Source organism: Neovison vison, chromosome 3 (assembly GCF_020171115.1).
Source record: "Neovison vison isolate M4711 chromosome 3, ASM_NN_V1, whole genome shotgun sequence".
Taxonomy (NCBI): Eukaryota; Metazoa; Chordata; class Mammalia; order Carnivora; family Mustelidae; genus Neogale; species Neogale vison.
The window spans coordinates 219,504,658-219,530,992 of record NC_058093.1 but is presented as its reverse complement, the minus strand read 5'-3'; the positions used below and the strand labels follow the sequence as shown (position 1 = coordinate 219,530,992).

Here is a 26,335-nt window from a genome sequence, read left to right as displayed (position 1 = left end):
TCTATCAAATAAATAAATAAAATCTTAAAAAAAAAAAAAAGAGTCAGATGCTTAACCAACCAAGCCACCCAAGCTCCCCTAAAAATTTATTTTACTTGAGAGAGAGAGTGTACATGAGATAAATCATGGGTTGGGGGAGGGAGAGAATCCCAAGCAGACTCCACACTGAGTGCAGAGCCCGAGGCATAATCATGAGTGGGACACTTAACCAACTGAACCACCCAGGTGCCTTTTATTATCTGGAAACATTTTTGATTGTCACAAATCAGAGTGGGGTGGGGTGGGGTGGGGTAGGATATGCTCCTGGCATCTAGCAGGCAGAGGCTAGGAATGCTGCTAAACATCTTTCAGTATGAAGGACAGTCCCCCCACCAAGGACCTGTTTGACTCTAAATGTTAATAGTGCTAGGGTTGAGCAACCCCATTCCTAACTGTATTATTCTTTTGTCCTTCCTTTCACTGTGACCTAGGAAAAGGCATCTCTGATCAACATCTTGTTTCACTCTTAAGAAAGTAGATTCTTCATTATCCATATCTGAGTTCTCAAGTAAGCATTTCTGTGGATGGTGATTTGGAAACCTAAGTGGCTTAAGGACATTTGAGATTCAATATGTTTCTGCTCTCCCTGGAGTATGATTGCCAGATTAAATACCAGATAGTCGGTTAAATTCAAATGTCAGATAATGAGTAATTTTTGTGTGTGTGAGTCTGTCTTATGTAGTTCTTAAGAATATTTACCTTAAAAAAAAAAAAGAATATTTACCTTAAAAAAGTGTTTGTCATTTATCTGACATTCAAATTTAACTGACATCCTATATTTTCATTTGCTAAATCTGGCAACCCTGCTCTAGATCTGGGAAAGTTTATACCTTTGACTATGAAATCAATCTGTTGGTCACCATCTACCCTTATTGCCCTGGCTGACTAGACATGACAGCTTCTGCTAGTTTTTGTTTATAAGTTAGTACTACACTGAGTCTTCCTTCTGCCCAAAACTGTCTCTCTGGCCAGAACTTCTGAAACTTGTCACTTGAATCATGTTTTTTATCTTGGGACCAAGTAACAAGTGCCTATCACATGCCTACTATATGCCCAGCATCCCTGACTAGGACTCGTCCTTGGGCCAATTCATAAAAGACTACAACTTGGTTGCTTTAGGTTTTACTTTAAAGATGTGCTCTAGGGATATGCTGTTGACCTACTAGTCAGCTCCCATCTCAAGAATTCTTGTTATTTGGCCATCCCATATCAACCAAGGGAAGCTAAATAGCCCACAGCCCGGCTTCCATGGAGTGTTGGCTGCCCTCCAAGGCTTCACTGTATGGGAACTTTCTTGCTATCTGAAATTAACAATAGGGCACAGGCAATGCTGATGAAACTTGTCCAGAAGCTGGATTATATAGAAATCTGTTGTATCTCCTTTTATACTGAGAGCTTCAGATAGTATGAAATAGGGTTGGTCAAGGGATGGTGAGGCAAAGTACAGATTTGTGCCAGGTGTCTCCTCCTTAAAGCAAACTCAGAATAAAAAATGTGTATTTTCATTATAAAGGAGGTTGATTATTCCCTATTACAAATGGCTTCACCATAAATTTCCTTTTAATAGCAATTGCTCTGGTTTAAACAGCAAGCATTTGATTTTCAGGAACGTGATTTACCAATTTCTGGAACTTCTTATATTCTCAGAGGTCATTCCTAGGTAAGTTAGGATTGCTAGCCTAGAGGCATCAATTGGGGAGGAAACCAGGGCACTCTGAATATGTCTGTAAGTACATTTTCATCTCAGTTCCCCCATATACCTACTTCCCTCGTCTGGCTAACATTTGCCAGTCACGTTCTGAGTGGCCTGTTCTTGGTGCAGATACGAAGATGAGTGAGATGCTCAAGAAACTCATGGGCTAGGGGCGCCTGGGTGGCTCAGTAGGTTAAAGCCCCTGCCTTCGGCTCAGGTCATGGTCCCAGGGTCCTGGGATCAAGCCCCGCATCAGGCTCTCTGCTCTTCAGGGAGCCTGCTTCCTCCTCTCTCTCTCTCTCTTCCTGCCTCTCTGCCTACTTGTGATCTCTCTCTCACTGTCAAATAAATAAACTCTTAAAAAAAAAACCACAAATATATCAAGACAGGTACCATCACCAAAGTGTGATGGAATATGTTCTGGTGGCATTGGCGGTAAAATCCATGGTTAATTCACAAAATTAGAGTTCTTCTGAGCTGGTGACCTCTGTCTGAGTGTGTCCATTCTTTCACTGAATATTGGCCTCATCTCTGTATACGTTATAGAGCTAGGTTCTTTCTCAGAAGCTATCTCTTGGTCTTCAGTTTGATGATTGTATGTTTTTTTAATATCCTAAAGTACTACTGCATATGTGATTTAAATTCCTCAAGCACTACTGTGTATTCATGGTGACTGTTCTGGCAGAAACACATGTCCTCCACAGAGGCAACCATGGCGTGTTTTCCAGTGGGTCCTGCCTGGGAAGGAGTGGAGCATATTCAGGATGAGACCCAGATGGGAAAAGAGTGGTCGGGACCCAAGCAGCACTGCATTCTGGATTGTTGTTAATAACAAATAATAAGGAATCCTCTCTGAATTGTTTTCATAGGTCTTCTGAACTGAAACCTCTGGTCTTATGCTTACAATAGGTTCCGTTTCCTTGGAATAGTGTTTTAAGTAATTAAATATTTTATCTATCAATAGAAACAAATTTAAAAAATGGAGATTCAAACAGAAGACCTCAAGCTCCCTTCTAAAAGTATAAATTCCTTAGTTAAGGGGTGCCTGGGTGGCTCAGTGGGTTAAGCCACTGCCTTCGGCTCAGGTCATGATCTCGGGGTCCTGGGATCGAGTCCCGCATCGGGCTCTCTGCTCGGCAGGGAGCCTGCTTCCTCCTCTCTCTCTCTGCCTGCCTCTCTGCCTACTTGTAATCTTTCTCTGTCAAATAAATAAATAAAATCTTTAAAAAAATAAAAATAAAAATAAAAATAAATAAATTCCTTAGTTAAAATAACTTTGAGAGGCATATCCTTTTCTTTCATTACTGTTTTTAAGGATGCTTGTTTCCTTGAATAAAAAGAAAGACCTAAAAGATTTTTTTAATTAATTTTTTTTAATTTAAAGATTTTATTTATTTATTTGATAGAGAAATCACAAGCAGGCAGAGCAGTAGGCAGAGAGAGGGGGAAGCAGGCTCCCCACCGAGCAGAGAGCCAGATGTGGGGCTCGATCCCAGGATCCTGGGATCATGACCCGAGCCAAAGGCAGAGGCTTAACGTACTGAGCCACCCAGGTGCCCCAGAATTTTTTAGTTAAAAAACTGAGAATTGAGGCACCTGGGTGGCTCAGTGGGTTAAAGCCTCTGCCTTTGGCTCGGGTCATGATCCCAGGGTCCTGGGATCAAGCCCCACATCTGGCTCTCTGCTCGGTAGGGAGCTTGCTTCCCCTCTCTCTCTGCCTGCCTCTCTGCCTACTTGTGATCTCTGTCAAATAAATAAATAAAATCTTTAAAACAAACAAACAAACAAACAAAAACAAAAAAAAATCCCCCTGAGAATTTAAAAAAAAAAACAACAACTTAGAGTGACTCTTTTTATGGTAATTCTACTTTGGGCAAAAGTATAGCTTGTTCTATGGTCATTTCAACTGTTAATACATAGCCCAAGAACATAATATATGTGTATATCTATCTTGAATTTAGATGACAGAATTTGCAACTGATTGAGTTTGTTTATACTTTTTGAAAAGGAACTAAGGTAAATTAATTATAAAGCAACATGTTTTCAGGGTATCCTTTAACACATTTTTATTATGGGAAATTTAGAATACATGCAAAAATAGAAGAACGTAAGGAAGTCCCGTGTATCCATTTCCCAGCTTCCATGATTATCAGCCAAGGCCAATATTATTTCATTTGTAGCTGCTTCATCTCCCCAACTAGATTATTTTGTAATAGATCTCAGATAGATCATCTCATCTATAAGTATTTCAGTGTCTCTTTCTAAATGTTAAGAACTCTTCTCAAATGCATAGTCACAGTACCATTACCTTCAACACACTTAGCAAAACTAACAATAATTCCCTAATGTTATCAAATATCCAATCAGTAATCAGTGTTCAGATTCTCCAAGTTGACTCGTGGGTTCTTTCACAGTTTAATTCAGGATTTAAGCAAGGTACATTTAGAGGATGTGACAAGAGTCTCTATTAACCTATAGGATCCCCCTGTTTTTCTTTTTTCTTTGTAATTATTTTAAGAGAACATCTCATTAACAGTTTTAAACATGAACTTTAAAAATACTGTGCATGTTTATTTATTTTGAGAGAGATTGCTTGCACATGTGAGCAGGGGGAGGGGTAGAAGGAGAGAGAATCTCCAGCAGACTCCAAACTGAGCATGGAGCTCAACTGGGGGATCAATCTCATGACCCTGAGATCATGACTTAAGCCAAAACCAGGATTGGAAACCCAACTGACTTGGGGCTATCCAGGCGCCCCAAGTACAGATATGATTCATTAGGACATATAAACTTTAAACACACTTTCAGTTGAAATTATGATTAAGAAAAAATCTATTTGCTCCATTATACCTTTTTTTTTCTTAACTTTTATTCATTGAATGCTTGGATTCAGCACAGGACTCATACCATATATATTTTCTATCCTGATGGTAGCCTGATAACTTTATTTTTTTTTAAAGATTTTATTTATCTAGGGGCACCTGGGTGGCTCAGTGGGTTAAAGCCTCTGCCTTCGGCTCAGGTCATGATCCCGGGGTCCTGGGATCGAGCCCCGTGTTGGGCTTTCTGCTCGGTGGGGAGACTGCTTCCTCCCTCTGTCTCTGTCTGCCTCTCTGCTTACTTGTGATCTCTGTCTGTCAAATAAATAAATAAAATTTTTTTAAAAAAAATTATTTATCTATTTGACAGGCAGACATCACAAGTAGGCAGAGAGGCAGGCAGAGAGAGAGAGGAAGAAGCAGGCTCCCTGTGGAACAGAGAGCCCGCTGCGGGGCTCAATCCCAGAACCCTGGGATCATGACCTGAGCCAAAGGCAGAGGCTTTAACCCACTGAGCCGCCCAGGTGCCCCTGGTAGCCTGATAACTTTATTGTTTTTTTGTTTTTGTTTTTAAGGATTTTACTTATTTATTTGACAGAGATCACAAGTAGGCAGAGAGAGAGGAAGGGAAGCAGGCTCCCTGCTGGGCAGAGAGCCCAGTGCAGGGCTCCATCCCAGGACCCTGAGATCATGACCTGAGCTGAAGGCAGAGGCTTTAACCCACTGAGCCACCCAGGCACCCCAGCCTGATAACTTTAAGCAGAATTATAAGGATGGCTGGGTGGCTTAGTCGGTTAAGCATCTGCCTTCTGCTCAGGTCATGATCCCAGGATCCTGGGATAGAGTCCCGCGTCACAATCCCTGCTCAGCATGGAGTCTGCCTCTGCCTACCATTCTCTCTCTTTCTCTGACCAATAAATAAATAAAATCATAAAAAATATATATGATTAAAACAGGATGATATGCCTATCTACTCATGTTATATTGCCTTTCATAGGTAACTGTTTTTATGGACCAGAATGAAATATATGATCACGATAATCTCAAATTTATAATAAATTTGATTATTAAAAAAACTTTATAATTATATAGTAATAGTTTATTGGGGACCTACTCTGTGCTAGAGCATTTTACTTGCACATCCTCCAATTCTTCCAGTTGCCCTGAGCTGTAGTTAACCTAACCCCTATTTTACAAGTGAAGAAACATGCTCAAAGAGGTTAGCTGAGTGCCTGTTGCTTGTAAACCACAGGCCAAACCTGAGTCCAGCTCCTAACTGTATTTTCCATGCTCTACCACTTTGCTGCTAGAAACTTTTCAGGCAGAACAGTATTCAATTTAAACTATTTCATAACCCTTGAGATTAAATATTCAATCCTATACATTTCTGTGTGTGTGTGTGTGTCTGTGTGTATTCTGTAGGTATCACTCATTTAGGGGGCCCTTAGGCTAAATGGATCTTGGGGCTGCAGAGAAGACTTTAAGGGTTCCATGAGCACTTTTGAAATTGTAACTGTTGTGTATGTGGTATTTGTCTGGGGTGCAGGTCCCTATTTTTCAAGTGATTCTCTAAGAGGTAGACCTGAGTTTGAGAATTGTAATGTGGGAAATATTTTTTGGAAGTATTTCTACGTCCTCTATAGCTCATGCCTCTAAATTACTGAAATCTTCAAATACTTTTACATATAGCATGTGAATATTTGAGATCTTCCAGATTTGAAGGCATAAATATTGAAGTTTAGAATATAGCATCAGGGCTTTTCTTTATACCCAACCCTTTGAAATTCTAAGCATAACGAACAATCACACCTTTATGAGAGAAAGCTCCAGCCAGCTAGCTCTTCTTAGCAATGAAGGAGTACCAAGCTTTCACCCAAAGGCGGAGTCTTTACCTACATATCTTACTACCATGGAAATTACTGCCAGGCCTGCATGGGGTACCGGTTTCCTACAGAAAATAGTTGGTTGGCACAAAACCATTTCCTCAAGATTCTCAACCAGGGATTTGATTTACCCTAATGTGATTCCACTTATCGGCAAAGGAATTTCAATAAAATTAGCATCTCCAATTTTGAAAATAAATGTCATATGTCATACTTTGGAGGATTTTGGTGACGGGGGAAAAGATAAGGAATTACCAACTTAGAAGGGTGGAATTAGCGCTCGCGGTGCTTTGATGCCAGCTTCATTGAGGAAATTTTCTGCTGTATTACTAAATTTCGGTCAGGCTTATGTTTAACGTAAGGGCTGTTTTCATTAAGTCCCCACAACAAAACATTTGGAGTTTTCCGATGGAGAGATAGGGTCAGACAGATGACTTCTATGAGGTAATTGGGATCTGGCCAGAGAAAATGAGGAAACGAAGTTTCCTCGGTGTTCACAGTTTATTATCCTTCCTGCTCAGGACACCTTCTCCCTTGACTTCCAAGATGCACACACTTCCTTAGCTTTTCTCCTACCTCCCAGGGCACACTTTCTCACTCATCAGTGCCAGGCCCTCCTCTTTCCTTGCCTGAAATGTTGCAGGGCCCCCGGACTCAGGCCCAGTTGTCTTCTCTCTCCACCCGCGGTAACCCTGTTCTCTCCACGCATCTGTGCCGTTACTGCCACACTTGTAGCTCCAGCCAGCCTCGCTCGGCCCTTTTCCTCAGCTCCAGGCTCATCAAGCCATCTGCTTCCTGTGTGTCTCCACCCACTGTTCTGAAAGGTGTCTCAGACTTAACCGATCCACAGCCAAAGCCTTGTTCCACCCAACGTACTCTGCCCCTCTTGGGGCCTCCCCATTGTAGTAAATGGAGTCTCCCCTCAGGCCCATGTCCTTGGGGTGGGCCTCGACTCCTCTTTCTCTCAGCAAATACTTTTGGCTCTGCCTTCAAAGAATATCCAGAATGTGGCTACTTCTCACCACCTTTCGGCTGCCACCCTGGTCCAGGGCATCTTTTCTAGCTCATCTTTCTGCTGTAACCACCTGAGTGATGTCCCCAGTGAGTTCCTGCCTCTCCAGATATTTCTCCACCCAGCAGCTAGACAGGTTTTTTTTGTTTTTGTTTTTATGGCTTTTTTTTTTTTTTTAAACAGTGGTTTTGAAAGATAAGTCAGATCATGTCATTTCTCTGCTCAGAACCCTCCACTGGCTTCCCCTCACACTCAGAACAAAAGCCAAAATCTGATTTATATAATGCTCTAGACCGTGTGTCCTTGGCCTTGTCTCTCTCCTCCCCCTCCTCTTCCCTCCTCACCCACTCCCGCTTAGAGGAGCGGCCTTTTAGTTCCCCAGACCTGCCGAGCACACTGGGGCCCGCAGGGGTCCCCTCTTCACTGTGCCCATTGCCAATACTGCTCTCCCTACACGTTTAAGATGGTTTTGTTTCCTCCCTTTGACCATATCTCTGCTCAAATGCCCCCTCCCCTCCGGGCCTTTTCTGGCCCACCCCCCCTTAAAATAGAACCCCCACCATTCAGTCTCCATCCCCTTACTCTGTTTTTCCTTTCAGCACTCCTCACTACCTGATGTAAATTTGATTGGTTTGTTATGCGCGTGGCCCCCTGTTACTATGTAAGCTCCGTGACTGCTGAGTGTTCACCAGTGTAGCCCCAGTGCTGTGAACAGTGCCAGACACATAGTTTGTACTGAATAAATATTTGTTGAATGGGTTAATTAAGAATATGCTAGACATGAGATCTATCACCTTTGCTCATTCCCTTTCACTGAATGCCTAAATATACAGCTGGCCATGTGATATTTTATTTCTTACTGGTCTAAGCCGTTTCTTGTTTATCTAGCCAAAGCTTATGTCAGTTTTTTAGCAGTAGACAATAAGGGAGAAGGGGTCCTCATTACCCCCCCCCCGTGGTCTTCTGATGAAATCAAAATGCTCATGTCACTTTAATCCAGAATGTTCAAGTTTGTTTTTCTTGTTTTTGTCCATAATTGATATGCACTGGGCAAATCCATTTAAAAAAATCATAAAATGTGGTACGCTGCCTCACTTTCCCTAATGCAATGAGAATAAGATTTGGGTCTAGGAGAAACAGACTGAAGCAAAGAAGCCTACATTTTGCCATTCGCTCTCTCAGATGCCTCCTCATCCCCATTCAGGAGGACTGACAGGTGTGGATGGCCACCACATTCTTTTGTGTTACAAATCAGGTCATCCGAGCCTCTGGGAACACTGACCCCACTGTCCTGCAAATTGCTGTTTATGGCTAAGGCTTCCATTGGTTGGCCGGCATTTCTGGCTCCTGGGCCACTCCCCAACCACTTGTGATAGGAGTAAAAGATGTATCTGCACGCAGCAATTAAAATTCTAGCAATCGGCAAAAGGTTGGCTTGATGCTCTTAGAATCATCTAGTCTAATGGTTCCCAAGACAAATTACTTAACAGAAGCACTGAGGCAGATTTTTAGAAATACAGTTTTCAGGTCCCATTCTAACCCTTGAGTCAGGATAGGGTTTGGTACACACACACACACACACACACACACACGCATGCACAGAGTCTCTCTCTCTCTCTCTCCCTGTCTAGCAGATAATATATATTTCTAGTGATAATAAATGCTATGAAGCAAACTAGACTAAAGGCAGAAAACTAGGAGTGGAGATGGTAGGGATAGGTTTTCTGAGGAGTGAACATTTAGTCTGCCCTGGGAGGTATTAGAGGAAGAACATTTTGGGCAGGAAATAGCATGGTGTGTTTATGGAATTAGAAGCAGGCCAGTGTGGCAGGATCACGGGCGAGTGACTAGGAGAAGAGCTCAGGGTGCTGTGAGAGTAAAGGCCGGGGACTTAGCAGGCAAGGATGAAGGGTTTGGGTTTTGTACCCAGCGCTCATCTTTTCCTGAGAACTTTGAGCACCGTGCAGAGAATGAGTTGCAGAGGACAGAAGTGAGGCTGTGAATCCTGAACGAGGCTGAACTGTCCTCTGAATGTGAATGGGACTAAAGTGGGGGCACCCAAGATGGAGAGGAGAGGGCAGTTTCGGGGTATATATTTTAAGAAAGTCAACAGGACTTGCTGATGAGGGGGAAATGTAGTGAGGGAAGTGACAGAGAAAGCAAGGATGATCTGAAGAGGTCCTCTAGGGACACTGAAAGATAGTTGAGTGACCCAGTGGCCACATTTGTAAAATGGGATACTGAGACCTCTACTTCAGGTTGGTAGGGAGTTGATATTTGTGAAGCATTTAGAGCAGAGCTCGGCATACGGTGAAATACTATGTGTTAGTGGTGCCGTGGGTGACAGTGACTCGTCCAAGGTGACACAGCTGGCCCGCAGCAGGTCCAGGACAAGAAACTAGAGCTTAGCCTCTCCGTTCAGTGTATTTTATGTTACACTGAGCTGCCTCCTTGAATGACCTTTAGCATTTTGTATTTATGCACACTGTGGGCAGAGTGGTTGTTTCAGTGTCTGATGAGTCGTACTGGCTGTGGCATGTGGATGTCACACCAAACACGATGAGTTGCTGTTATGTTCTGTGCAGCCTGGAATTCCAGGTTATTTTGGCTGTCCATAAAACCATGCTCTTCCAGGCAAAGAAAAGCCCAGATAGTGGGAGGAAGGGGGTATAGAAAGCGAGATGGTCTGTGGGTAGATTTTAAATATTAGAAGATGTAGCTCCTAGAATGTAGATGCGCTCATATTGTTCGCATGCGTAAGTTGGAACAGGCACATGCCTTGCAACAGGAGACAGCACTGAGAGTCCTTCATACCGGAAGTTAGAGGTCAACGCGTGCCAGGGGCAGGGGAGCAAGCAAGCCGAGAATGTCAGTGTAACTCCCCCAGATCATCAGGTTCCGAGGGATACATCTTAAAGAAGTGTTTGAAGTACTTCTATCTGTCAGTTTCAACTAAGCTAATTTTTAAAAATTGCTCTTTGTACTGTGCCTTTCTCATGAACCTCTGTGAATTTAATGCATGCAATATGTGGGGGGAAATCCTATCAGCCTCGGTTCCCATCCCCCCAAAGTCTGAGAAGCAGATTTTAGAAGCACATTGTTGCACCTGCAAGGATTTTGTGATTTTATTAAATGGACCTGAGATGACATTCGGTGTGTCTTGTAGGGAGGAATTTCAGAAAGAGGTGAGACAAAATGCCAACTTGGCCCCCGCTCCCTCCTGTTGACTGTCTGTTCCATTGCATCTCTATCTCAAACAGCATGGGGAGGACTGTTCTTCATTACCAGGGAATGTGAGTCATTCCCAGACTTGTGTGATTGGGATTCCAAAGCGTTGCTGTATCCGATGGGCTTATTAAATCCAAGTGTCAGTGTAGCCTTTCAGACTGTAGGGGAGAACTCACGTACAGCTGGTGACCTGGTTCTAGTTACCACACAGAGACACTGGCGAGACCAGTGACCCCCTCCGAGCACCCAGAATTCCTTGTGATGGCTGCTACCCACTGTATCCAGATTTGGGGGTTTCCCGGTTCACTTCATGGGCTTCAGTACATTTCAGCTCCCTGTTTATATCCGAGTTGGGATCTGTATACTCTAGGGGAAGAGTATCTGTAAAGTGTCTGTAGGCAAGCTAGTGCCAAGACTAGCCTTGCATTTGAAGGGGACTGCGTTTCAGATTTACTCAACCCCAGCAATGTTAACTTCGCGGTGTCCAGGATCTAGCAAGACACTATCCATTTCCAGCTGGGTCCAAACAAAACAAATAAAACATCAACCAGAGAGGGAGGAGACTGTGGATGTTGCCAGAAAATTAGTTTGCTCTGTCTTTTCTTTCTCCTAGAATGTTTCACGGCCAATGGTGCAGATTATAGGGGAACGCAGAACTGGACGGCACTTCAAGGCGGGAAGCCATGCCTGTTCTGGAACGAGACTTTCCAGCATCCATACAACACTCTGAAATACCCCAATGGGGAGGGGGGCCTAGGCGAGCATAACTACTGCAGGTAAGATGGGGCCACACCGTGCTTAAAAAAAAAAAAAATCTTTGGCCTTCTTTTCCAGTCCCTTCCAACCTTGCTCACAACTATGGAAAGCTTCTTTGTCTCCTTTTGACCAACTCAGAAGTCCTTTCTTTTTTCTTTTTTTTTTTTTTTTAAGATTTTATTTATTTATTTGACAGAGAGAGATCACAAGTAGGCAGAGAGGCAGGCAGAGAGAGAGGAGGAAGCAGGCTTCCCGCTGAGCAGAGAGCCCGATGTGGGACTCGATCCCATGACCCCGAGATCATGACCTGAGCCGAAGGCAGCGGCCTAACCCACTGAGCCACCCAGGCGCCCACAGAAGGCCTTTCTTGTTACTATGTTAAAAATCTTCCTCCCACACCTTGCTTGTGTGTGTGTGTGTGTGTGTGTGTGTGGCGTGTGCGCACGTGAGCACACACACACACACACACACACACACTCTACCACTCTTTTTTCAACTCTGGTTGCTTTGATGCAGGTTTTCAGAGCTCTGCTTTCCTGTCTGATCACTTACACATCTCTTGGGAAGGGCTTTCTTAGTTGGCCCCAGTGCCAGTAGACAATACACAGATGGCAAAGCTTTTTAAGCTCCTGTGAATGTGGTGGTCAAACAGAGCACTGCCTGTGGCCCGAGCCTCCCTCTGCTTCTGAGTAAAGGAAGCTGTCCTACATTATCCCACCTCCCGCCAGTCCAGGAGAGCCTTGCCCTAGGAGCAGCTGCAACCATCAGCTTTGTGCTGTTTCCTTCCTCTCCGTAGAATAAGATTTTCTTTGGTGTTTACCTCCTGTCTAACTCTGACAGGGGTTCCTCACCCAAGATCCAAGATGCTTCAGCTAGAGATTTTCCACAGATATGATTCATAACTTTGATCAGGGTTGCAAAGTTACCAGTGGTCCAAAGCAAGTTAAGACGCTGGTCTATAGGGACAAGAGCAAAGAAAGATTCTAAGCACTTTTGGTGATAGCTACATTTAAGCTATTTATACTCAAGATACTGATAATGTGACTCATGGTTCAGCACTGTGTCGAATTAATTAGTATTAAGGACAGGTGCAAAGGCAGAAATGTTCACCGAGCTACTCTTTGAGTCTCACGCTATGTCCCTGGTTCTACCAGATGTTGGAATCTCAGCTGTGGCATTGTCGACCCTACTGAGCCAACGTATTCATACTTGCCTTGCATGGACCACATGGTTTACTTTCTGCTCTCCCTATGTAACTTTCCTAATACCCAGGACCCTTGTGGGTGTCTTGAAGTCCCAGGCCTGTCGTCCAGGTTATCCCTGTGCCTGCAGCTCTTTCCTTCACCTCTGCTCTAATTTGTTCCAACTGGCCATTCCCCTGCAGTCACCATTGCATTATTTTTTAGTTGTTATTATAAAAATCTTAAAAGCTTTTCCAAAATCTCAAAAACTACAGATAAATATTGCTTAAATAAGGTCATCTTTTGTCATTTTTCCCCCTAAAATCCTCAGCAAGCCCCACCCAGTTCCCAGAGGTAACAATCATGTTACTTCACATTTTGCTATGTTGCATTTTATTGTTAAAGTTACACATGCTCATGAAGTCATTCTTTTACATTGTGTTTTCAGAGGTTTACATATTCATTAAGATCATTTTTGCATGATTAAGGAAATTAACCCCACTCCATTTCTGGTTTATTTCCGTCCCTTTTGCTACTCATAGAAAGAGTTGGGTTCCTTCCTTCTCTTAGGAAGAGAAACCTGTGTTTAGAGGTTTTTTGTTTGTTTTTACAATAGTTACTTATAGTCTTGTTCCAAAGCGCCTCTTGATAGAGGGCTACTAGTTTATGCTATTATTCTGTTACTTTCTTTCAAGCATGGCTTCTCAGAAGAGCTCCTAAGTTTAAGTCTGACTTTAAGGTAAATTTTAAATTTCCAAAGAGATTTCTTTTATATGAAAAAGAAAGTCTTTTCTCATACATGGATTAGCACCCAGCCCTACACAGACTCCCACAAGTGCACATGGTTCTCCACTGGGAGAGCAGCAGGGGTTGGGGGGGAGATAACATGACTGCCTTCTCTCAGCCCTGGCCAGAGGCAGCCTCTCCTTTGACTTGATGGAATGTACCAGACCTGAACTACCAGTTTTTACTTCAGAAAAAAGGGAGGCCGAAATGTTGATTATCATCACATCAGCAGGTCTATGCCTTTTGTTTTAGCTCGGCAGCGAAATCCAAGATGAATTTGCTTATTCTTTATTAAGCTATACGGATGCTTTTCAGAATGGTTTTGACATTGATAATAAACAGTTGTTTTCTAACGCCTTCACTAAATACTACATCAAAGCTGGACAGTGAATAGAGGGAGGAAGATGACAGTGAAATTCTGTTTAAAAAAGGGCTTTGTACAAGTTCTCCTGCTTTGATTTCTCAGCTGACATCCGACACCATGTTTGTCTTGTGCTCGGGTGCCAGACCCATCGCAGTGGAGATGTCTGTGAGATGGCGAGTGATGGGAATGCACTTCTCTGGACTCGACGGATCTGGATTAGAGGCAAAGGCAGACGGACAGGGAAGAGCAGAGTTGGCGCTGGCACCTGCCTTTGGGCACAGAAAATGAAAGGACCCTTTGTGCTTCGGGAGGCTTATCTTCTGGGCCCCACAATAGGCTTATCCCTCTGGGCCTGATAGGGGTGGCTCCAGAGCTCCCGCTGCAGGGTCTTTATGCCCATTTCCGGCCTAACCGGCGTGTCGGGTTTCCAGTGTTCTGAGTCGAAAGAAAGGGAGCTTGGAGGCAAGGCTTTTCTGTGTGTATGTGCGTGTGTGGTAGCCCTTGCGATTTGGGGTCTGTTAAAGCGGGATGGCCCGTTATTGTCATGGTGTCTTTGAGTTGAAAAGACCTTCAAGGGCATTTTAGAAATGTGAAATCAGCCTTTAAAAAATATTAGTGCTGCATCAGAAGTTGGTACCAGGATCACAGGATTGCATGTTCTGACTGAAACTCTTAGGCTTAGCCTTCCTCAGATTTTTCTGAGAAGTTAGTATTTTGAGGGAGGAATAGGACCCACTTCTGTCAAACATGTGCCAACTAGCCTGGTGTTAGTGAAAGCTTGTCAGTGGATTCTGTAGCACGTGAATTTTATTTTATTGTTTAAAAATTACACAACCAGTGTTCATTGTAGAAGAAACAGAAAATTAAAGAGAATCAGAAAAGGAAAAAAAATTTTAATTACTGATAGTCCCATGCTCCAGAGATACTTTCAGGGGTTTGATGTGTATCCTTTCCTAAATACCTCTTCAAATGATGGGACTGTGTCACCCATCGTGTTTTCAAACTACCTTTAAAAAAACCTAACAAGGGGCACCTGGGTAGCTCAGTGGGTTAAAGCCTCTGCCTTCGGCTCAGGTCATGATCCCAGGGTTCTGGGATTGAGTCCCACATCGGGCTCTCTGCTGGGCGGGAAGCCTCCTTCCCCCCTCTCTCTGCCTGCCTCTCTGCCTACTTGTGCTCTCTCTGTCAAATAAATAAATAAAATCTTAAAAAAAAATAAACTAACAAGACATGTGGATGTCTTTTTATATTAATAAATGTGTCTTTACACCGCATTTTTACTAGCTGCTCAGCATTCCCTTATATGGATATAACATTTATTTAACCAATCCTTAAGTATTGTTTCTAACTTGTTTGTATTATAAAAATGCTACAATGAACATCTTTGTAAGTAGAGATTTACTTAAAGTACTAAAGGAGAAATTGCCTGGTAAAGAGGCTTTGCATATGTTTTGGGCCTTTGGCTTTAATTGCCAAATTGCCATCCTGATCATGGGTGTCCATTCGCATTCTTTTTTTTTTTTTAAGATTTTTTTTATTTGTGAGAGAGAGAGGTACAAGCAGGGGGAGCAGCAGGCAGAGGGAAAAGCAGGGTCCCTGCTGAGCAAGGAGCCCCACGTGGGACTTGATCCAAGGACCCTGGGTTCATGACCTGAGCAAAAGGCAGACAGTTAATCCACTGAGCCACCCAGGCATCACGCATCCTTTTTTTTTTTTTAATGTAAAGTTTTTAAAATTTATATGACAGAGAGAGAACACAGTGGGGGAGGGGTAGAGGAAGAGGGAGAAGGAGGCTTCCCCACCTTACAGAGAGGCTTGGCACAGAACCAGTCAAGTCTCTGATGCGATGCTCCATCCCAGGACCCAGAGGTCAGGGCATCACTACCTGAGCCAAAGTCGGACGCTTAACTGACTGAGCCATCCAGGCGCCCCTGGGCTCACTCACATTCTTTTTTTTTTTTTTTTCTAATTTATTTATTTTCAGAAAAACATTATTCATTATTTTTTCACCACACCCAGTGCTCCAGCTCACTCACATTCTTATCCACAGTACTGAGAGCACCTGTGCACTCCACCGTGGGGTTCACTGTGTGCACACTTAAGGTGCCAGTGCTGCTTGGCATGATTTGTTCTCTGGTCAGTTGTCCTGGTTACACTATCATGAATCTTTGTAAAATTATATAACCTTTGCTCACCACACACATCCCTTACCCCCAAATTCTGAATTGTATGTCAGAGTGCATGAGTTTGTTCTTTTTTTTTTTTTAAGACTTTTTTTTTTTTTTTAAGATTTTATTTATTTATTTGACAGAGAGCTAGAGAGCACAAGTAGGCAGAGTGGCAGGCAGAGGGAGAGGGAGAAGAAGGCTCTCTGCTGAGTAGGGAGCCCGATGTGGGACTCAATCCCAGGATCCTGGGATCATGACCTGAGCTGAAGGCAGCCACTTAACCGTCTTAGCTACCCAGGAGCCCTTGAGTTTGTTCTTGTAGCGTTACCATTCTTCTCTTCCTCTTTTTTTTTTTTTTAAAGTAATCTCTACACCCAATGTGGGGCTTGAACTCACGACCCCGAGATCCAGAGCCACATGCTCTTCAGTCTGAGCCAGCCAGGCATACCCCATCACCACATTTTTCTCTTTGTAAGAGGCAGCACATACCAATACCCATACATACCAATTACTAGAAATAACACAGATGCTGATGCATTCCTTTTTGGTAAACCTGAAAAGTGAGTTGACTCAACATGACAGAAATGTTACTTATGTGTCCTTTCCCCGACAGAAATCCAGATGGAGATGTGAGCCCCTGGTGCTATGTGGCAGAGCACGAGGACGGAGTCTACTGGAAGTACTGCGAGATTCCCGCTTGTCAGAGTAAGGCTCTAACGCGCCCGCTGAAGGTTTCAGGACACTAGCACTGAGGGTACAGAGTGGAAGGCCTCTGCCAGAGAGCAGGTTGTTCAGGCAGGTGGATTTCATGAAGCAGGTGAAAGGTGAAGCCATCCTGGGCTGGGGATTTTCCCTTTCTCTTGTTGAGACTTTTCAGAAATAGAGGGCCTGGTTGCCTCAGGACCCCCATTCCCTTGATAGATAAGTTATGTTTATTATATGCAAGACACAGAGGCAGAAGGATACCCTGACCCTCAGGGAACATGCAGTGTGCTAGGGACTCTTAGGAAGACACTTGAAAACAAGGTAGAATATATTGTAGTTTTAAAGTACAGAAGCCCAAAAGAGAATGGCCCTGGAGGCCGGTACTAATGTACTGTTTGTCCGATCTTTTCTTCTTTCTTTTTTTGAGAGAGGGGGTGGGAGGGGCAGCAGGAGAGAAACTTAAGCGGGCTCCCACCCGACACAGGGCTCGATCTAACCACCCTGAGATCATGACCTGAGCCAAAATCAAGAATTGGACACTTAACCAACAGCTACCTAGGTGCCCCGTAATATCTTTTTAAATATGCCAAGGGAGCAGGTTTTCTCAGTTACTAGAGCTGAGGAAAAGGACAGCCCCTTCATAATAATTCTACCTGGGTTGTTTTTTACCATACTATTTCCCCTTACTCCTTATCCTGTCACCACACTTGATCCGTCACCACACATCCTCACACCTCAGCCCCGGAGGCTATGTATTTAGAGTGATATGGAGGTTTGTGGGGGACCTGGGACCTCTCACTCATGCCCACCACAGCAGTCTGAATTCTGCTGCCTCATGGGGAAGGGGTGCTGCAGGCCCTATCTCTCACCTTCCAAAAGTTACAAATTTCCAAATGAGACCATTGCCTGGCAGTGAGGCCCTGGCTTCACTCTCCTTCCAACCCAAGTATGCCTTGATTCAGTCCCAAAATTGAGGAGACAGTAAAGACCAGCAGAATGGGCTTTTGCTCAGTCTGCTTAATCAAATTTTTAAAATGAAAAACATCTCATTTGGCTCTAGTTATGTAAAGAAGAAAGGGGCAGGGGGAGAGGAAAGCAGATTTTCCTCGGTCCATTTGTTCTACACAAAGATAGTCTTTTAGTACTAGCCTGTGTCATTCTCTCAGGAATGGCGAGGAGGGGATTTCAATCTGGCCGCTTTTATTTGGAAAGATAATCCTCAACTTGCATTTATAAAATATGATTTGGACCAATGGTAGCGGACTCATGTGGTCACTGAAACTAAGTTGCAGAAGAGAGAATTACGGAAAAATGATACAACCCATGTAGTACCCCCTCATTCCTAATATTTGCAGGATGTGCCTCACTCTTCCAAAAAAGGAAAATTAAATATCATTTCCTTTTTCAGTGGCCCTTTAGTAGCCTTCTCGAAATGTCTGAAGTTGGCCTTGAAATGGTCTGGGCAGGGTAGCATACAGAGGTTGGGAATGAGAGCTGGGGAGTACCTGATTTAGGGGGGTGCTGGGGAGGGAACAGTATCTGGCTTTGGTTCTTTAGAAAACCCTTCCGTTCACCCTGTGGGCACCGGGGCTCCCCATCTAGCTGAGCCTCAGACTTTGAGAGTCTGGCAGAACATTGTGCTCCTTGAGTGTCTGATTAATGTAGTTGAGAAAAACTTCTGTGCTGGTTGAAGGAAGAGGCGTTGGTAGTTGCCTAGTGGACTCGACGGAGATACAACCAGCCTATTTTAGGCCAGTTTTGCCCTATTTCTGGATGTGGAGTCATAATTTTCATGAATAATACTAACCCTCTGTGCGAAGCCCACTATTCATGATTAGCATTGAACTTGTCATACAGGAAAAGGCCTGTGACATGATCAGATTCCTGGAAAGTTCATATCTGAATATAACAGACCCAGCAGGAGCCGGGGGAGTGGATGTTTAGGGACAAAACAAAATGTGGTTGAATGGCAGGCCATTGTGTGGCGACCGGAATCTCTGCCCGGCGGCATGTTTCGGACAGAGCTAAGACAAGCAGGGAGGCAGCGATGAAGTCTGATTCACACAGGGAAAAAGAGAAACTTGAACTGTGCTTTTGACCTGTGGAGCATGGATCAGAACATAACCATTATTTTTTTTTTAATTAATTTTTTAAAAGATTTTATTTTTATTTTTTTCAGTGTTCCAAAATTCATTGTTTATGTACCACATCCAGTGCTCCATGCAATACGTGCCCTCCTTAATACCCCCCACCAGACTCACCGTACCCCCAACCCAGAACATAACTGTTAAAAAGAGAACAACTCTGAGGTAATCAGATATGCTCTTCAAACCACATGGGCCAGTATGTTTCTTAGATACCCCAAGTTTCTATTGTGGACAGAAGAAATACAGATCATTAAAAAGCAAATTTCCGACCGAGTCCCGCATCGGGCTCTCTGCTCAGCAGGGAGCCTGCTTCCTCCTCTCTCTCTCTCTGCCTGCCTCTCTGCCTACTTGTGATCTCTCTGTCAAATAAATAAATAAAATCTTAAAAAAATAAAAAAATAAAAAAATAAAAAAATTTAAAAAAGCAAATTTCCTCAAAAAGTCCTCAAGGTTCCCATCCCTCTAGATCCCATCCTCTACAACTCAGTCCTGTTGGTTTGGCTACTGAGGCGGAAACCATTTGGCTTAGTATCTGTTCTTTGCATATCTCTTTCTTGTTAAATAATCATCCTCTCCATTCTAATTCCCATTTATTTCATTGCTTGCAAAGGATGTGATGGGCCTCAGCATGGCTTTTGATTTGTTCTGTTGTAACCTAGATTCTTTTTAAAAATTTGGGACAGTTTTGTAAAAGTTTAAGTAATCTAGTTGTGAGGTGGAAGGGAACCTGAAAATGGCATTTAAAGGCAAATATAATTTCCTCCACATAGCCGATGTGGGCCTGAAACCACGGGCATGAGAAATATACTTTATCATTGCTGAGAGCCATTCTTTGCTATAAAACATTCACCTGATTTCTACAAACTCAACTATACAAATTCATCTTTTTTTTTTCAAGATTTTATTTATTTATTTGACAGAGATCACAAGTAGGCAGAGAGGCAGGCAGAGAGAGAAGAGGAAGCAGGCTCCCCGCTGAGCAGAGATTGTGATGGGGGGCTCAATCCCAGGACCCTGGGATCATGACCTGAGCCAAAGGCAGAGGCTTTAACCCACTGAGCCACCCAGGCGCCCCTAAGATTTTTTTTTTTTTAAAGATTTTATTTGTTTATTTGACAGAGAGAGATCACAAGTAGGCATAGGCAGGTGGGGGGGGGAGCAGGCCCCCTGCTGAGCAGGGAACCCGATGTGGGGCTTGATCCCAGGACCCTGAGATCATGACCTGAGCCGAAGGCAGAGGCTTAACCCACTGAGCCACCCAGGCGCCCCCAAATTCATCTTTGAAATAGGGAAATTGGAACACAGACTATTAGATTATATTAAGAAACCACTGTTAATTTTATTAGGTACAATAATGGCATGGTGGGGACGCCTGGGTGGCTCAGTTGGTTGGACGACTGCCTTCGGCTCAGGGCGTGATCCCGGAGTCCCGGGATCGAGTCCCACATCCGGCTCCCAGCTCCACGGGGAGTCTGCTTCGCTCTCTGACCTTCTCCTCGCTCATGCTCTCTCTCACTGTCTCTCTCTCTCAAATGAATAAATTAAAAAATCTTTAAAAAAAAAAAAAAATAATGGCATGGTGGGGATATACAAATAATTGTTTAAGTCATTTGAAATTATGGATACATACTGAAATATTTGTGGTTGAAATTGATAATATGTCTGGAATTTTTTTTTAATGACCTCATCTCCCAAAGAGTGAATGGGTCAGATGAGTGAAATAGATGAAACTAGAATGGTTTTTTTAAAAAAAGTAGATATTTTTTGATGCTGCATGACAATGGGCTCATTATTCCTTCCTGCTTTTTTGTATGTTTGGAAGTTTCCATTATAAAAAGTTAATTTTGTGATATCTTAAAATTGTATATTTTAAATATTTCAAAATAAATATATAAATACAACATTCAAAGTATCTGGGTTCAGATGTATAACATGATTAACCTAATTAACCTGAATTGAGATAATTTGCATATAGCTCACAGGTATCTGAGTTAGTTATTAGTGATAAGGGACAGCTGGGTGGTTCAGTCACTTAAGTGTCCAAATCTTGATTTCAGCTCAGGTCATGATCTCAGGGTTGTGAGATTGAGCTTTGAGCTGGGCATAGAGCCCGCTTGGGATTCTCTCTTTCCCTCTCCCTCACCCTCTTCCTCTCTAAAAAAATAAATAAAAATAAAGTTAGTGGTTAAAATTTTAGTTATTAAACTTTATAAACTTCTAGTTATTTAAAGTTATTATTATTAAAGTTAAAGCTAGTTATAAAAGTTATTTAAAGTTAGTTATTAAAGTTGAGAATCACAAGGAGTTTATTACTCGCTTTGACAAGTGTCATTTTTTAAGCTCCAGTCATATGCCATACCTTGTACAGCACAGGCGACACAAGGTGTGGTCTCTGGGGACCCCCTAGTCTAGAGCAAAAGACAGACAGACAGATAAGCATACACAAGATACTCTGTAATAAATGAGATGAGAAAAGGTTGGGAGCACTGAAGGAGGGGCATCTTCCCTGGCATGGTGGGAGGCAGGGGCTACTGGTTATCAAGAAGGGCTTCTGGAAGAGGTGGGATCTTGGCTACAGGCCTTCTCCAACTTTAAGTTTCCTCATGAAAATATAGTAGTAGTACAGTCATGGGGATTTTATTAAAATGCAGATTCTGATTCAGTACGTCTAGGGCAGGCTAGAGACTCTGCAGTTCTAACCAGACCCTGGGATGTGGAGTTGTAGGATCACACTTGAAGCAGTCAGGTTCTAGATGTTAGGGTTGGGTAGAGTAGGGAGGGCACTGGGGTAGAAGGAATAATGTGCGTGCGCTCACACACTAGTGAATTCCCAGGCAAAATCAATGTTGCTGAGATAGAAATATAAGAAGGAAAGGCAACTCTTCCTCTCGGTCCCATATTGAAGTCGAGTTGGAAGAGGCGAGTCCTGTCATAGAATGGAGGTAAAACCGCTGCCCAGTCACACCCAGCCCAACTCCAGCCACTGCCACCAGGGGAGGAGGGCCATGATCCAAAGGAACCAGAGCAGTTGAGAAAACTGTTTATTGGTGGTTTGAGCTTTGGAACTACAGATGATAGTTTAAGAGAACATTTTGAAAAGTGGGGTGCACTTACAGATTGTGTGGAGATGAGAGACCCCCAAACAAAACATTCCAGAGGTTTTGGTTTTGTGATTTACTCTCGTGTTGAAGAGGTGGATACAGCAATATGTGCTTGACCACACAAGTTTGATGGGCATGTAGTGGAACCAAAGAGAGCTGTTTCTAGAAAGGATTCTGTAAAGCCTGGTGCCCATCTAACAGTGAAAGAAAATTTTTGTTGGTGATATTAAAGGAGATACAGAAGAATATAATTTGAGAGACTACTTTGAAAAGTATGGCAAGATTGAAACCATAGAAGTTATGGAAGACAGACGGAGTGGAAAAAAGAGAAGATTTGCTTTTGTAACTTTTGATGATCGTGATACAGTTATTAAAATTGTTCAGAAATACCACACTATTAATGGGCATAGTTGTGAAGTGAAGAAGGCCCTTTCTAAAGAAGAAATGCAGTCTGCTGACTCACAAAGAGGTCGTGGAGGAAACTGGAGGTGGTGGAAACTTTGGTGGAAGAGGAGGTTGTGGTAGTGGAGGTGGTGGCAGCAGAGGGAGTTATGGCGGAGGTGATGGTGGATATAATGGATTTGGAGGTGATGGTGGCAACTATGGTGGTGGTCCTGGTTATAGGAGTAGAGGAGGCCATGGGGGTGGTGGACCAGGATACAAAAACCAGGGAGGTAGATATGGAGGTGGTGGTAGAGGATATGGTGGTTACAATGAAGGAGGAAATTTTGGAGCTAACTATGGTGATGGGAACTATAATGATTGTGGAAGTTATAGTGGACGACAGCAATCCAATTATGGACCCACGAAGGGGGGCAGTTTTGGTGGAAGAAGCTCAGGCAGTCCTTATGGTGGCGGTTGTGGATCTGGTGGTGGAAGTGGTGGATATGGTAGCAGAAGGTTCTAAACATTTTTCAGAAGAAAAGGGCTGCAGTTCTTAGCAGGAAAGAGAGTGAGGAGTTGTCAGGAAAGTTGCAGGTTATTTTGAGACAGTCGTCCGAAATGCATTAGAGGAACGGTAAAAATCTGCCACAGAAGGAACAAGGATCCGTAGTCAGAAAAGTTACTACAGCTTAAAGAGGAAAGCCTTTTTGCTCAGGACTGCCGTAGCCACAGTTTACAACATAGTGCAGCTACTGGTTAATGCAATGTAGTGTCAGTCGGATGTACATTCCTGCGGTCTTTTATCTATTGTAGCTTTGTCTGTCTTTTTCTTTTCATTACGTCAGGTATATTGCCCTGTAAATTGTGGTAGTGGTACAGAATAAAAAATTAAGGAATTTTAACTTAAAAATAAAAAAGGAAGGCAGGGCAAGAGATGAGGTCTGAGAAGAATGAGGTGGGGCCAGATAATGGACGACCGTCTTGTGAGTATGGAGCTTGGATTTGACCTGGGAAGATGAGGTGGACGACAGCACCACCTGATGAGGCTGAAGAGTATGGAGTGTCAGAAGATGTGTCTCCATAGCTCCTCAAGCTTCTGTGTTAGGGATTTGGGGTGAAGTGTCTCCCTCTTAATCCGTGAGAAGTTCTCCAGAGATTGCATCATTCGCACAGAGGAATCCTAAGGGGATGCCAGCCATGGCATCTCTGCAAAATGGGGCCTTTGGTGACTTCACTGGCTCAAGTTCCTTTTAATTAAATGACACCCTGGCCTTCTTAAAACAGATTTGTTGTTCCTTACAAATATGCTTCCAAGCGTGATCCCTAATAAGAGTTTTTAAAGCTATGTTCAGAGCTTGAGTAAAAAGCCAAGGGCGCTTTGGCAGGGGTGGTCAAGGCAGTCTCTGAATTACAGAAAATATTTTGTCTCTGTTAGCACTTTTTGCATTTTAATGTCATCACTGATGTTTAGTGTGTTTCAACTTTTATTTCAACTATTATTGAGTACCGACTGTGTATAAAACACTTATATTCATTCACATTACCTCGTTTAACATTTAACCTTTCCAGCAGCGTTGTGAAGTGGGCGGTGTGTCCACTCCCCATCCCCCATTGTTTAGATGAGACAATGAGCCTAGAGTAGTGAGGTGACCTGATGAGGATTATACCCTGAGCCAAATCGGATTTGAATCTAGGGCTCCTCGTGGCAAGACCAGTGCCCTTTCCCTCCAGTTCTTGAGAACAGCTCCATTTCCTTTATTTCCTTGAAAACAGGGGCCCTGGGATGGATCCAGGCTACTATTGAGGTCATTCTTGAGAATTTTCCTGGTGGATTGTTTGGGAATTAGAGTTTGAAATTCTGAAAGTATGCCGAATTATGAAGAGTGCCTTTTTGACATTGTGGAAACCAAAGGATTAAGTCAGTGGCGACAGAGGGTCTGCAGTTCAAGCTCTTAGCTCTAAGTCATTTTCTTGTCTTCTTTGAGTTTGGGAAATCCCAAGCCCCAGGAGGACAGCAGGCTGCGATGGTATCCAGGAGGCATTCGCCGCACAGCAGAATCTCTCTGTAGGATGTTGGGCCGTCTCCGAGGGTGTTCCCTGCCCAGCTGTTCTCAGCTGGGAAGGGGCTCCCCAGTCTTGGACCCTTGGCATGAAACACTATATCAGCAGCCATGTCCAGGCCTGGGGTGGGGGTGGTTTCTCCCAACACCGAATGTTCACTGCATGGTTTGAACTTCACCTCAAAAAGAGCACATCTGGGGCACCTGGGTGGCTCAGCCGTTAAGTGTCTGTCCGCCTTCAGCTCAGTATCCTAGGATTGAGCCCCACATTGGGCTCCCTGCTCAGCAGGGAGCCTGCTTCTTCCTCTCCAGCTCCCCCACGCTGCGTTCCCTCTCGCACTCTCTCTGTCATAAATAAAACCTTAAAAAAAAAAAAAAAAGACACATCTGGGAGCATCATTCACACTTCACAGCTAAAAGGAAACCTGAAACTTCAGCTGACAGCCAAAGCAATATTGAAATGAACAGTAATAATATAAATGATGCAGACTCGTTTTTTGCACCTCCTCCCTCTGGCCATTACAGTTACTTTACGTTTTTGTTGCATCGAGCCCTTTTAGATTAGCATTAAATTAGCCTATGTCAGAATCCTGCTTCGTACTGTTCATTCTTGCTTCATGTGAGTAGTTGTGTTTTCCCAGCCAGACTAAGCTGTTCAACGACAGGAGCAGGGGTAGCTCTGGAATTTCTGTGAAGGAGAGGCTTAAGGTAGAACGGGGGACTCCCCTGGAAGCTGGATTTGCCAAGCACATGCTCTCTTTTTGCATGGGTGGTATGTTGATTTGTGTAGGGTGCTGATGGAATCTAGGGGGACTTCCCATCCCCCCAAGCCATGTATTGTGACAGTCTCCCCCAACACCTAGCACAGGGCAGGCCATAACGGTGCTCATTAAATATTCCTGATAATGTGTTATCATGTCTCTTCCAGTAAGAAAGACAACACAAATTAGTGGAAAGAATGTAGATGTCAGAGTCACATGGCCTTAGGTTTGAATCTTAATCGTTTAGTGGCTTTTGGCAAAATGACTCTGCTCTGAGCCTTGGTCTTTTCATTTGTGCCTTCTAGGGTTCTTTTGAAGATCCAGTGCATAAAGTACACACAACCCATGTGGTGGGCATGGAAGTTCTAGCAGGTGCTATGGTGGCCTGTGCTTTCCCCAGGGAATGGACTGCTGTTAGCATGTTCCCGCCATACAATTCCTAAATAGGTTATTCCTAACCTGTGTGTTATTTCTGTACATTCCTTCTTTATCTGACTAGCCACGGGGCTCAGTGGCGTGCCTCAGCTGTTGTGGGGGCCACTCCCCTGGGGCCTGGTGTGGCTCTGAAGTCAGAGAACACAAGAGGCCCTGCGTTCATTCTCATAGCACGGTTTTATGGTCTCAGATCTGGCGGATACTCAGTTGTTCTTGATTTTGGGCAGTAGGTATTATTTAATTTTCCATGAGGGAAAAAAAAAGACTTTCTGAACCAAATGGCCATTTTCCTCAATGACAGATATATACTGTATTTCCTAAGTGTTCTGAAGCACGGTTGGGCAAGTCATACTACTAACTTAAAAATGGAAAATCATTCAGGTCAACATGGTTGAGTTTACCGAACACCTTTACAGTAGCGCTTGCCTGGAGGAATATACATAAACATAAGAGAGAGTCCCTACCGTCAATCTTAAAATGTAATTAGGAATCGGAGTTATAAACATGGGAGGAAATTGGAGACCAGCTCACCAGGTATATAAATATGATTGAATTAGGAGGTGGAGAGCTGTGAGTTTCTGCAGATGAGAGAGCTCTCGGTGCGGTTGTGGAGGTTGGAGTCATTATAGAGAGAGGTAGATGGGGCTGGATGGATCAGAGCATACCAGGTCAGGTAACAGCCCAACAGGGACTTGGAGGAAGGGCCTGGGGTTGTGTGCGTGGTCTGGGGACCACATTGCCAAGTAGAGGCGTGGGCAAGGAGGGACCAGATGAGGCCTTGAAACCTCGAAAGCCAGAGTTGGCCAGATGGGG

General features: G+C 43.6%; 1 protein-coding gene and 1 pseudogene across 2 annotated transcripts in view; both read left to right on the top strand.

Moving 5' to 3' along the window:
- The window catches only part of KREMEN1 (kringle containing transmembrane protein 1), a 66,163-nt gene that overhangs the window by 7,357 nt on the left and 32,471 nt on the right, over window positions 1-26,335 (top strand). For both annotated transcript variants that reach the window (XM_044243996.1, XM_044243995.1), the window contains exons 2-3: window positions 11,288-11,450; window positions 16,543-16,634. In XM_044243996.1, the coding sequence (XP_044099931.1) occupies window positions 11,288-11,450; window positions 16,543-16,634 (255 nt within the window). The remainder of the gene's footprint in view (window positions 1-11,287; window positions 11,451-16,542; window positions 16,635-26,335) is intronic.
- LOC122903288 lies at window positions 21,779-22,789 on the top strand (annotated as a pseudogene).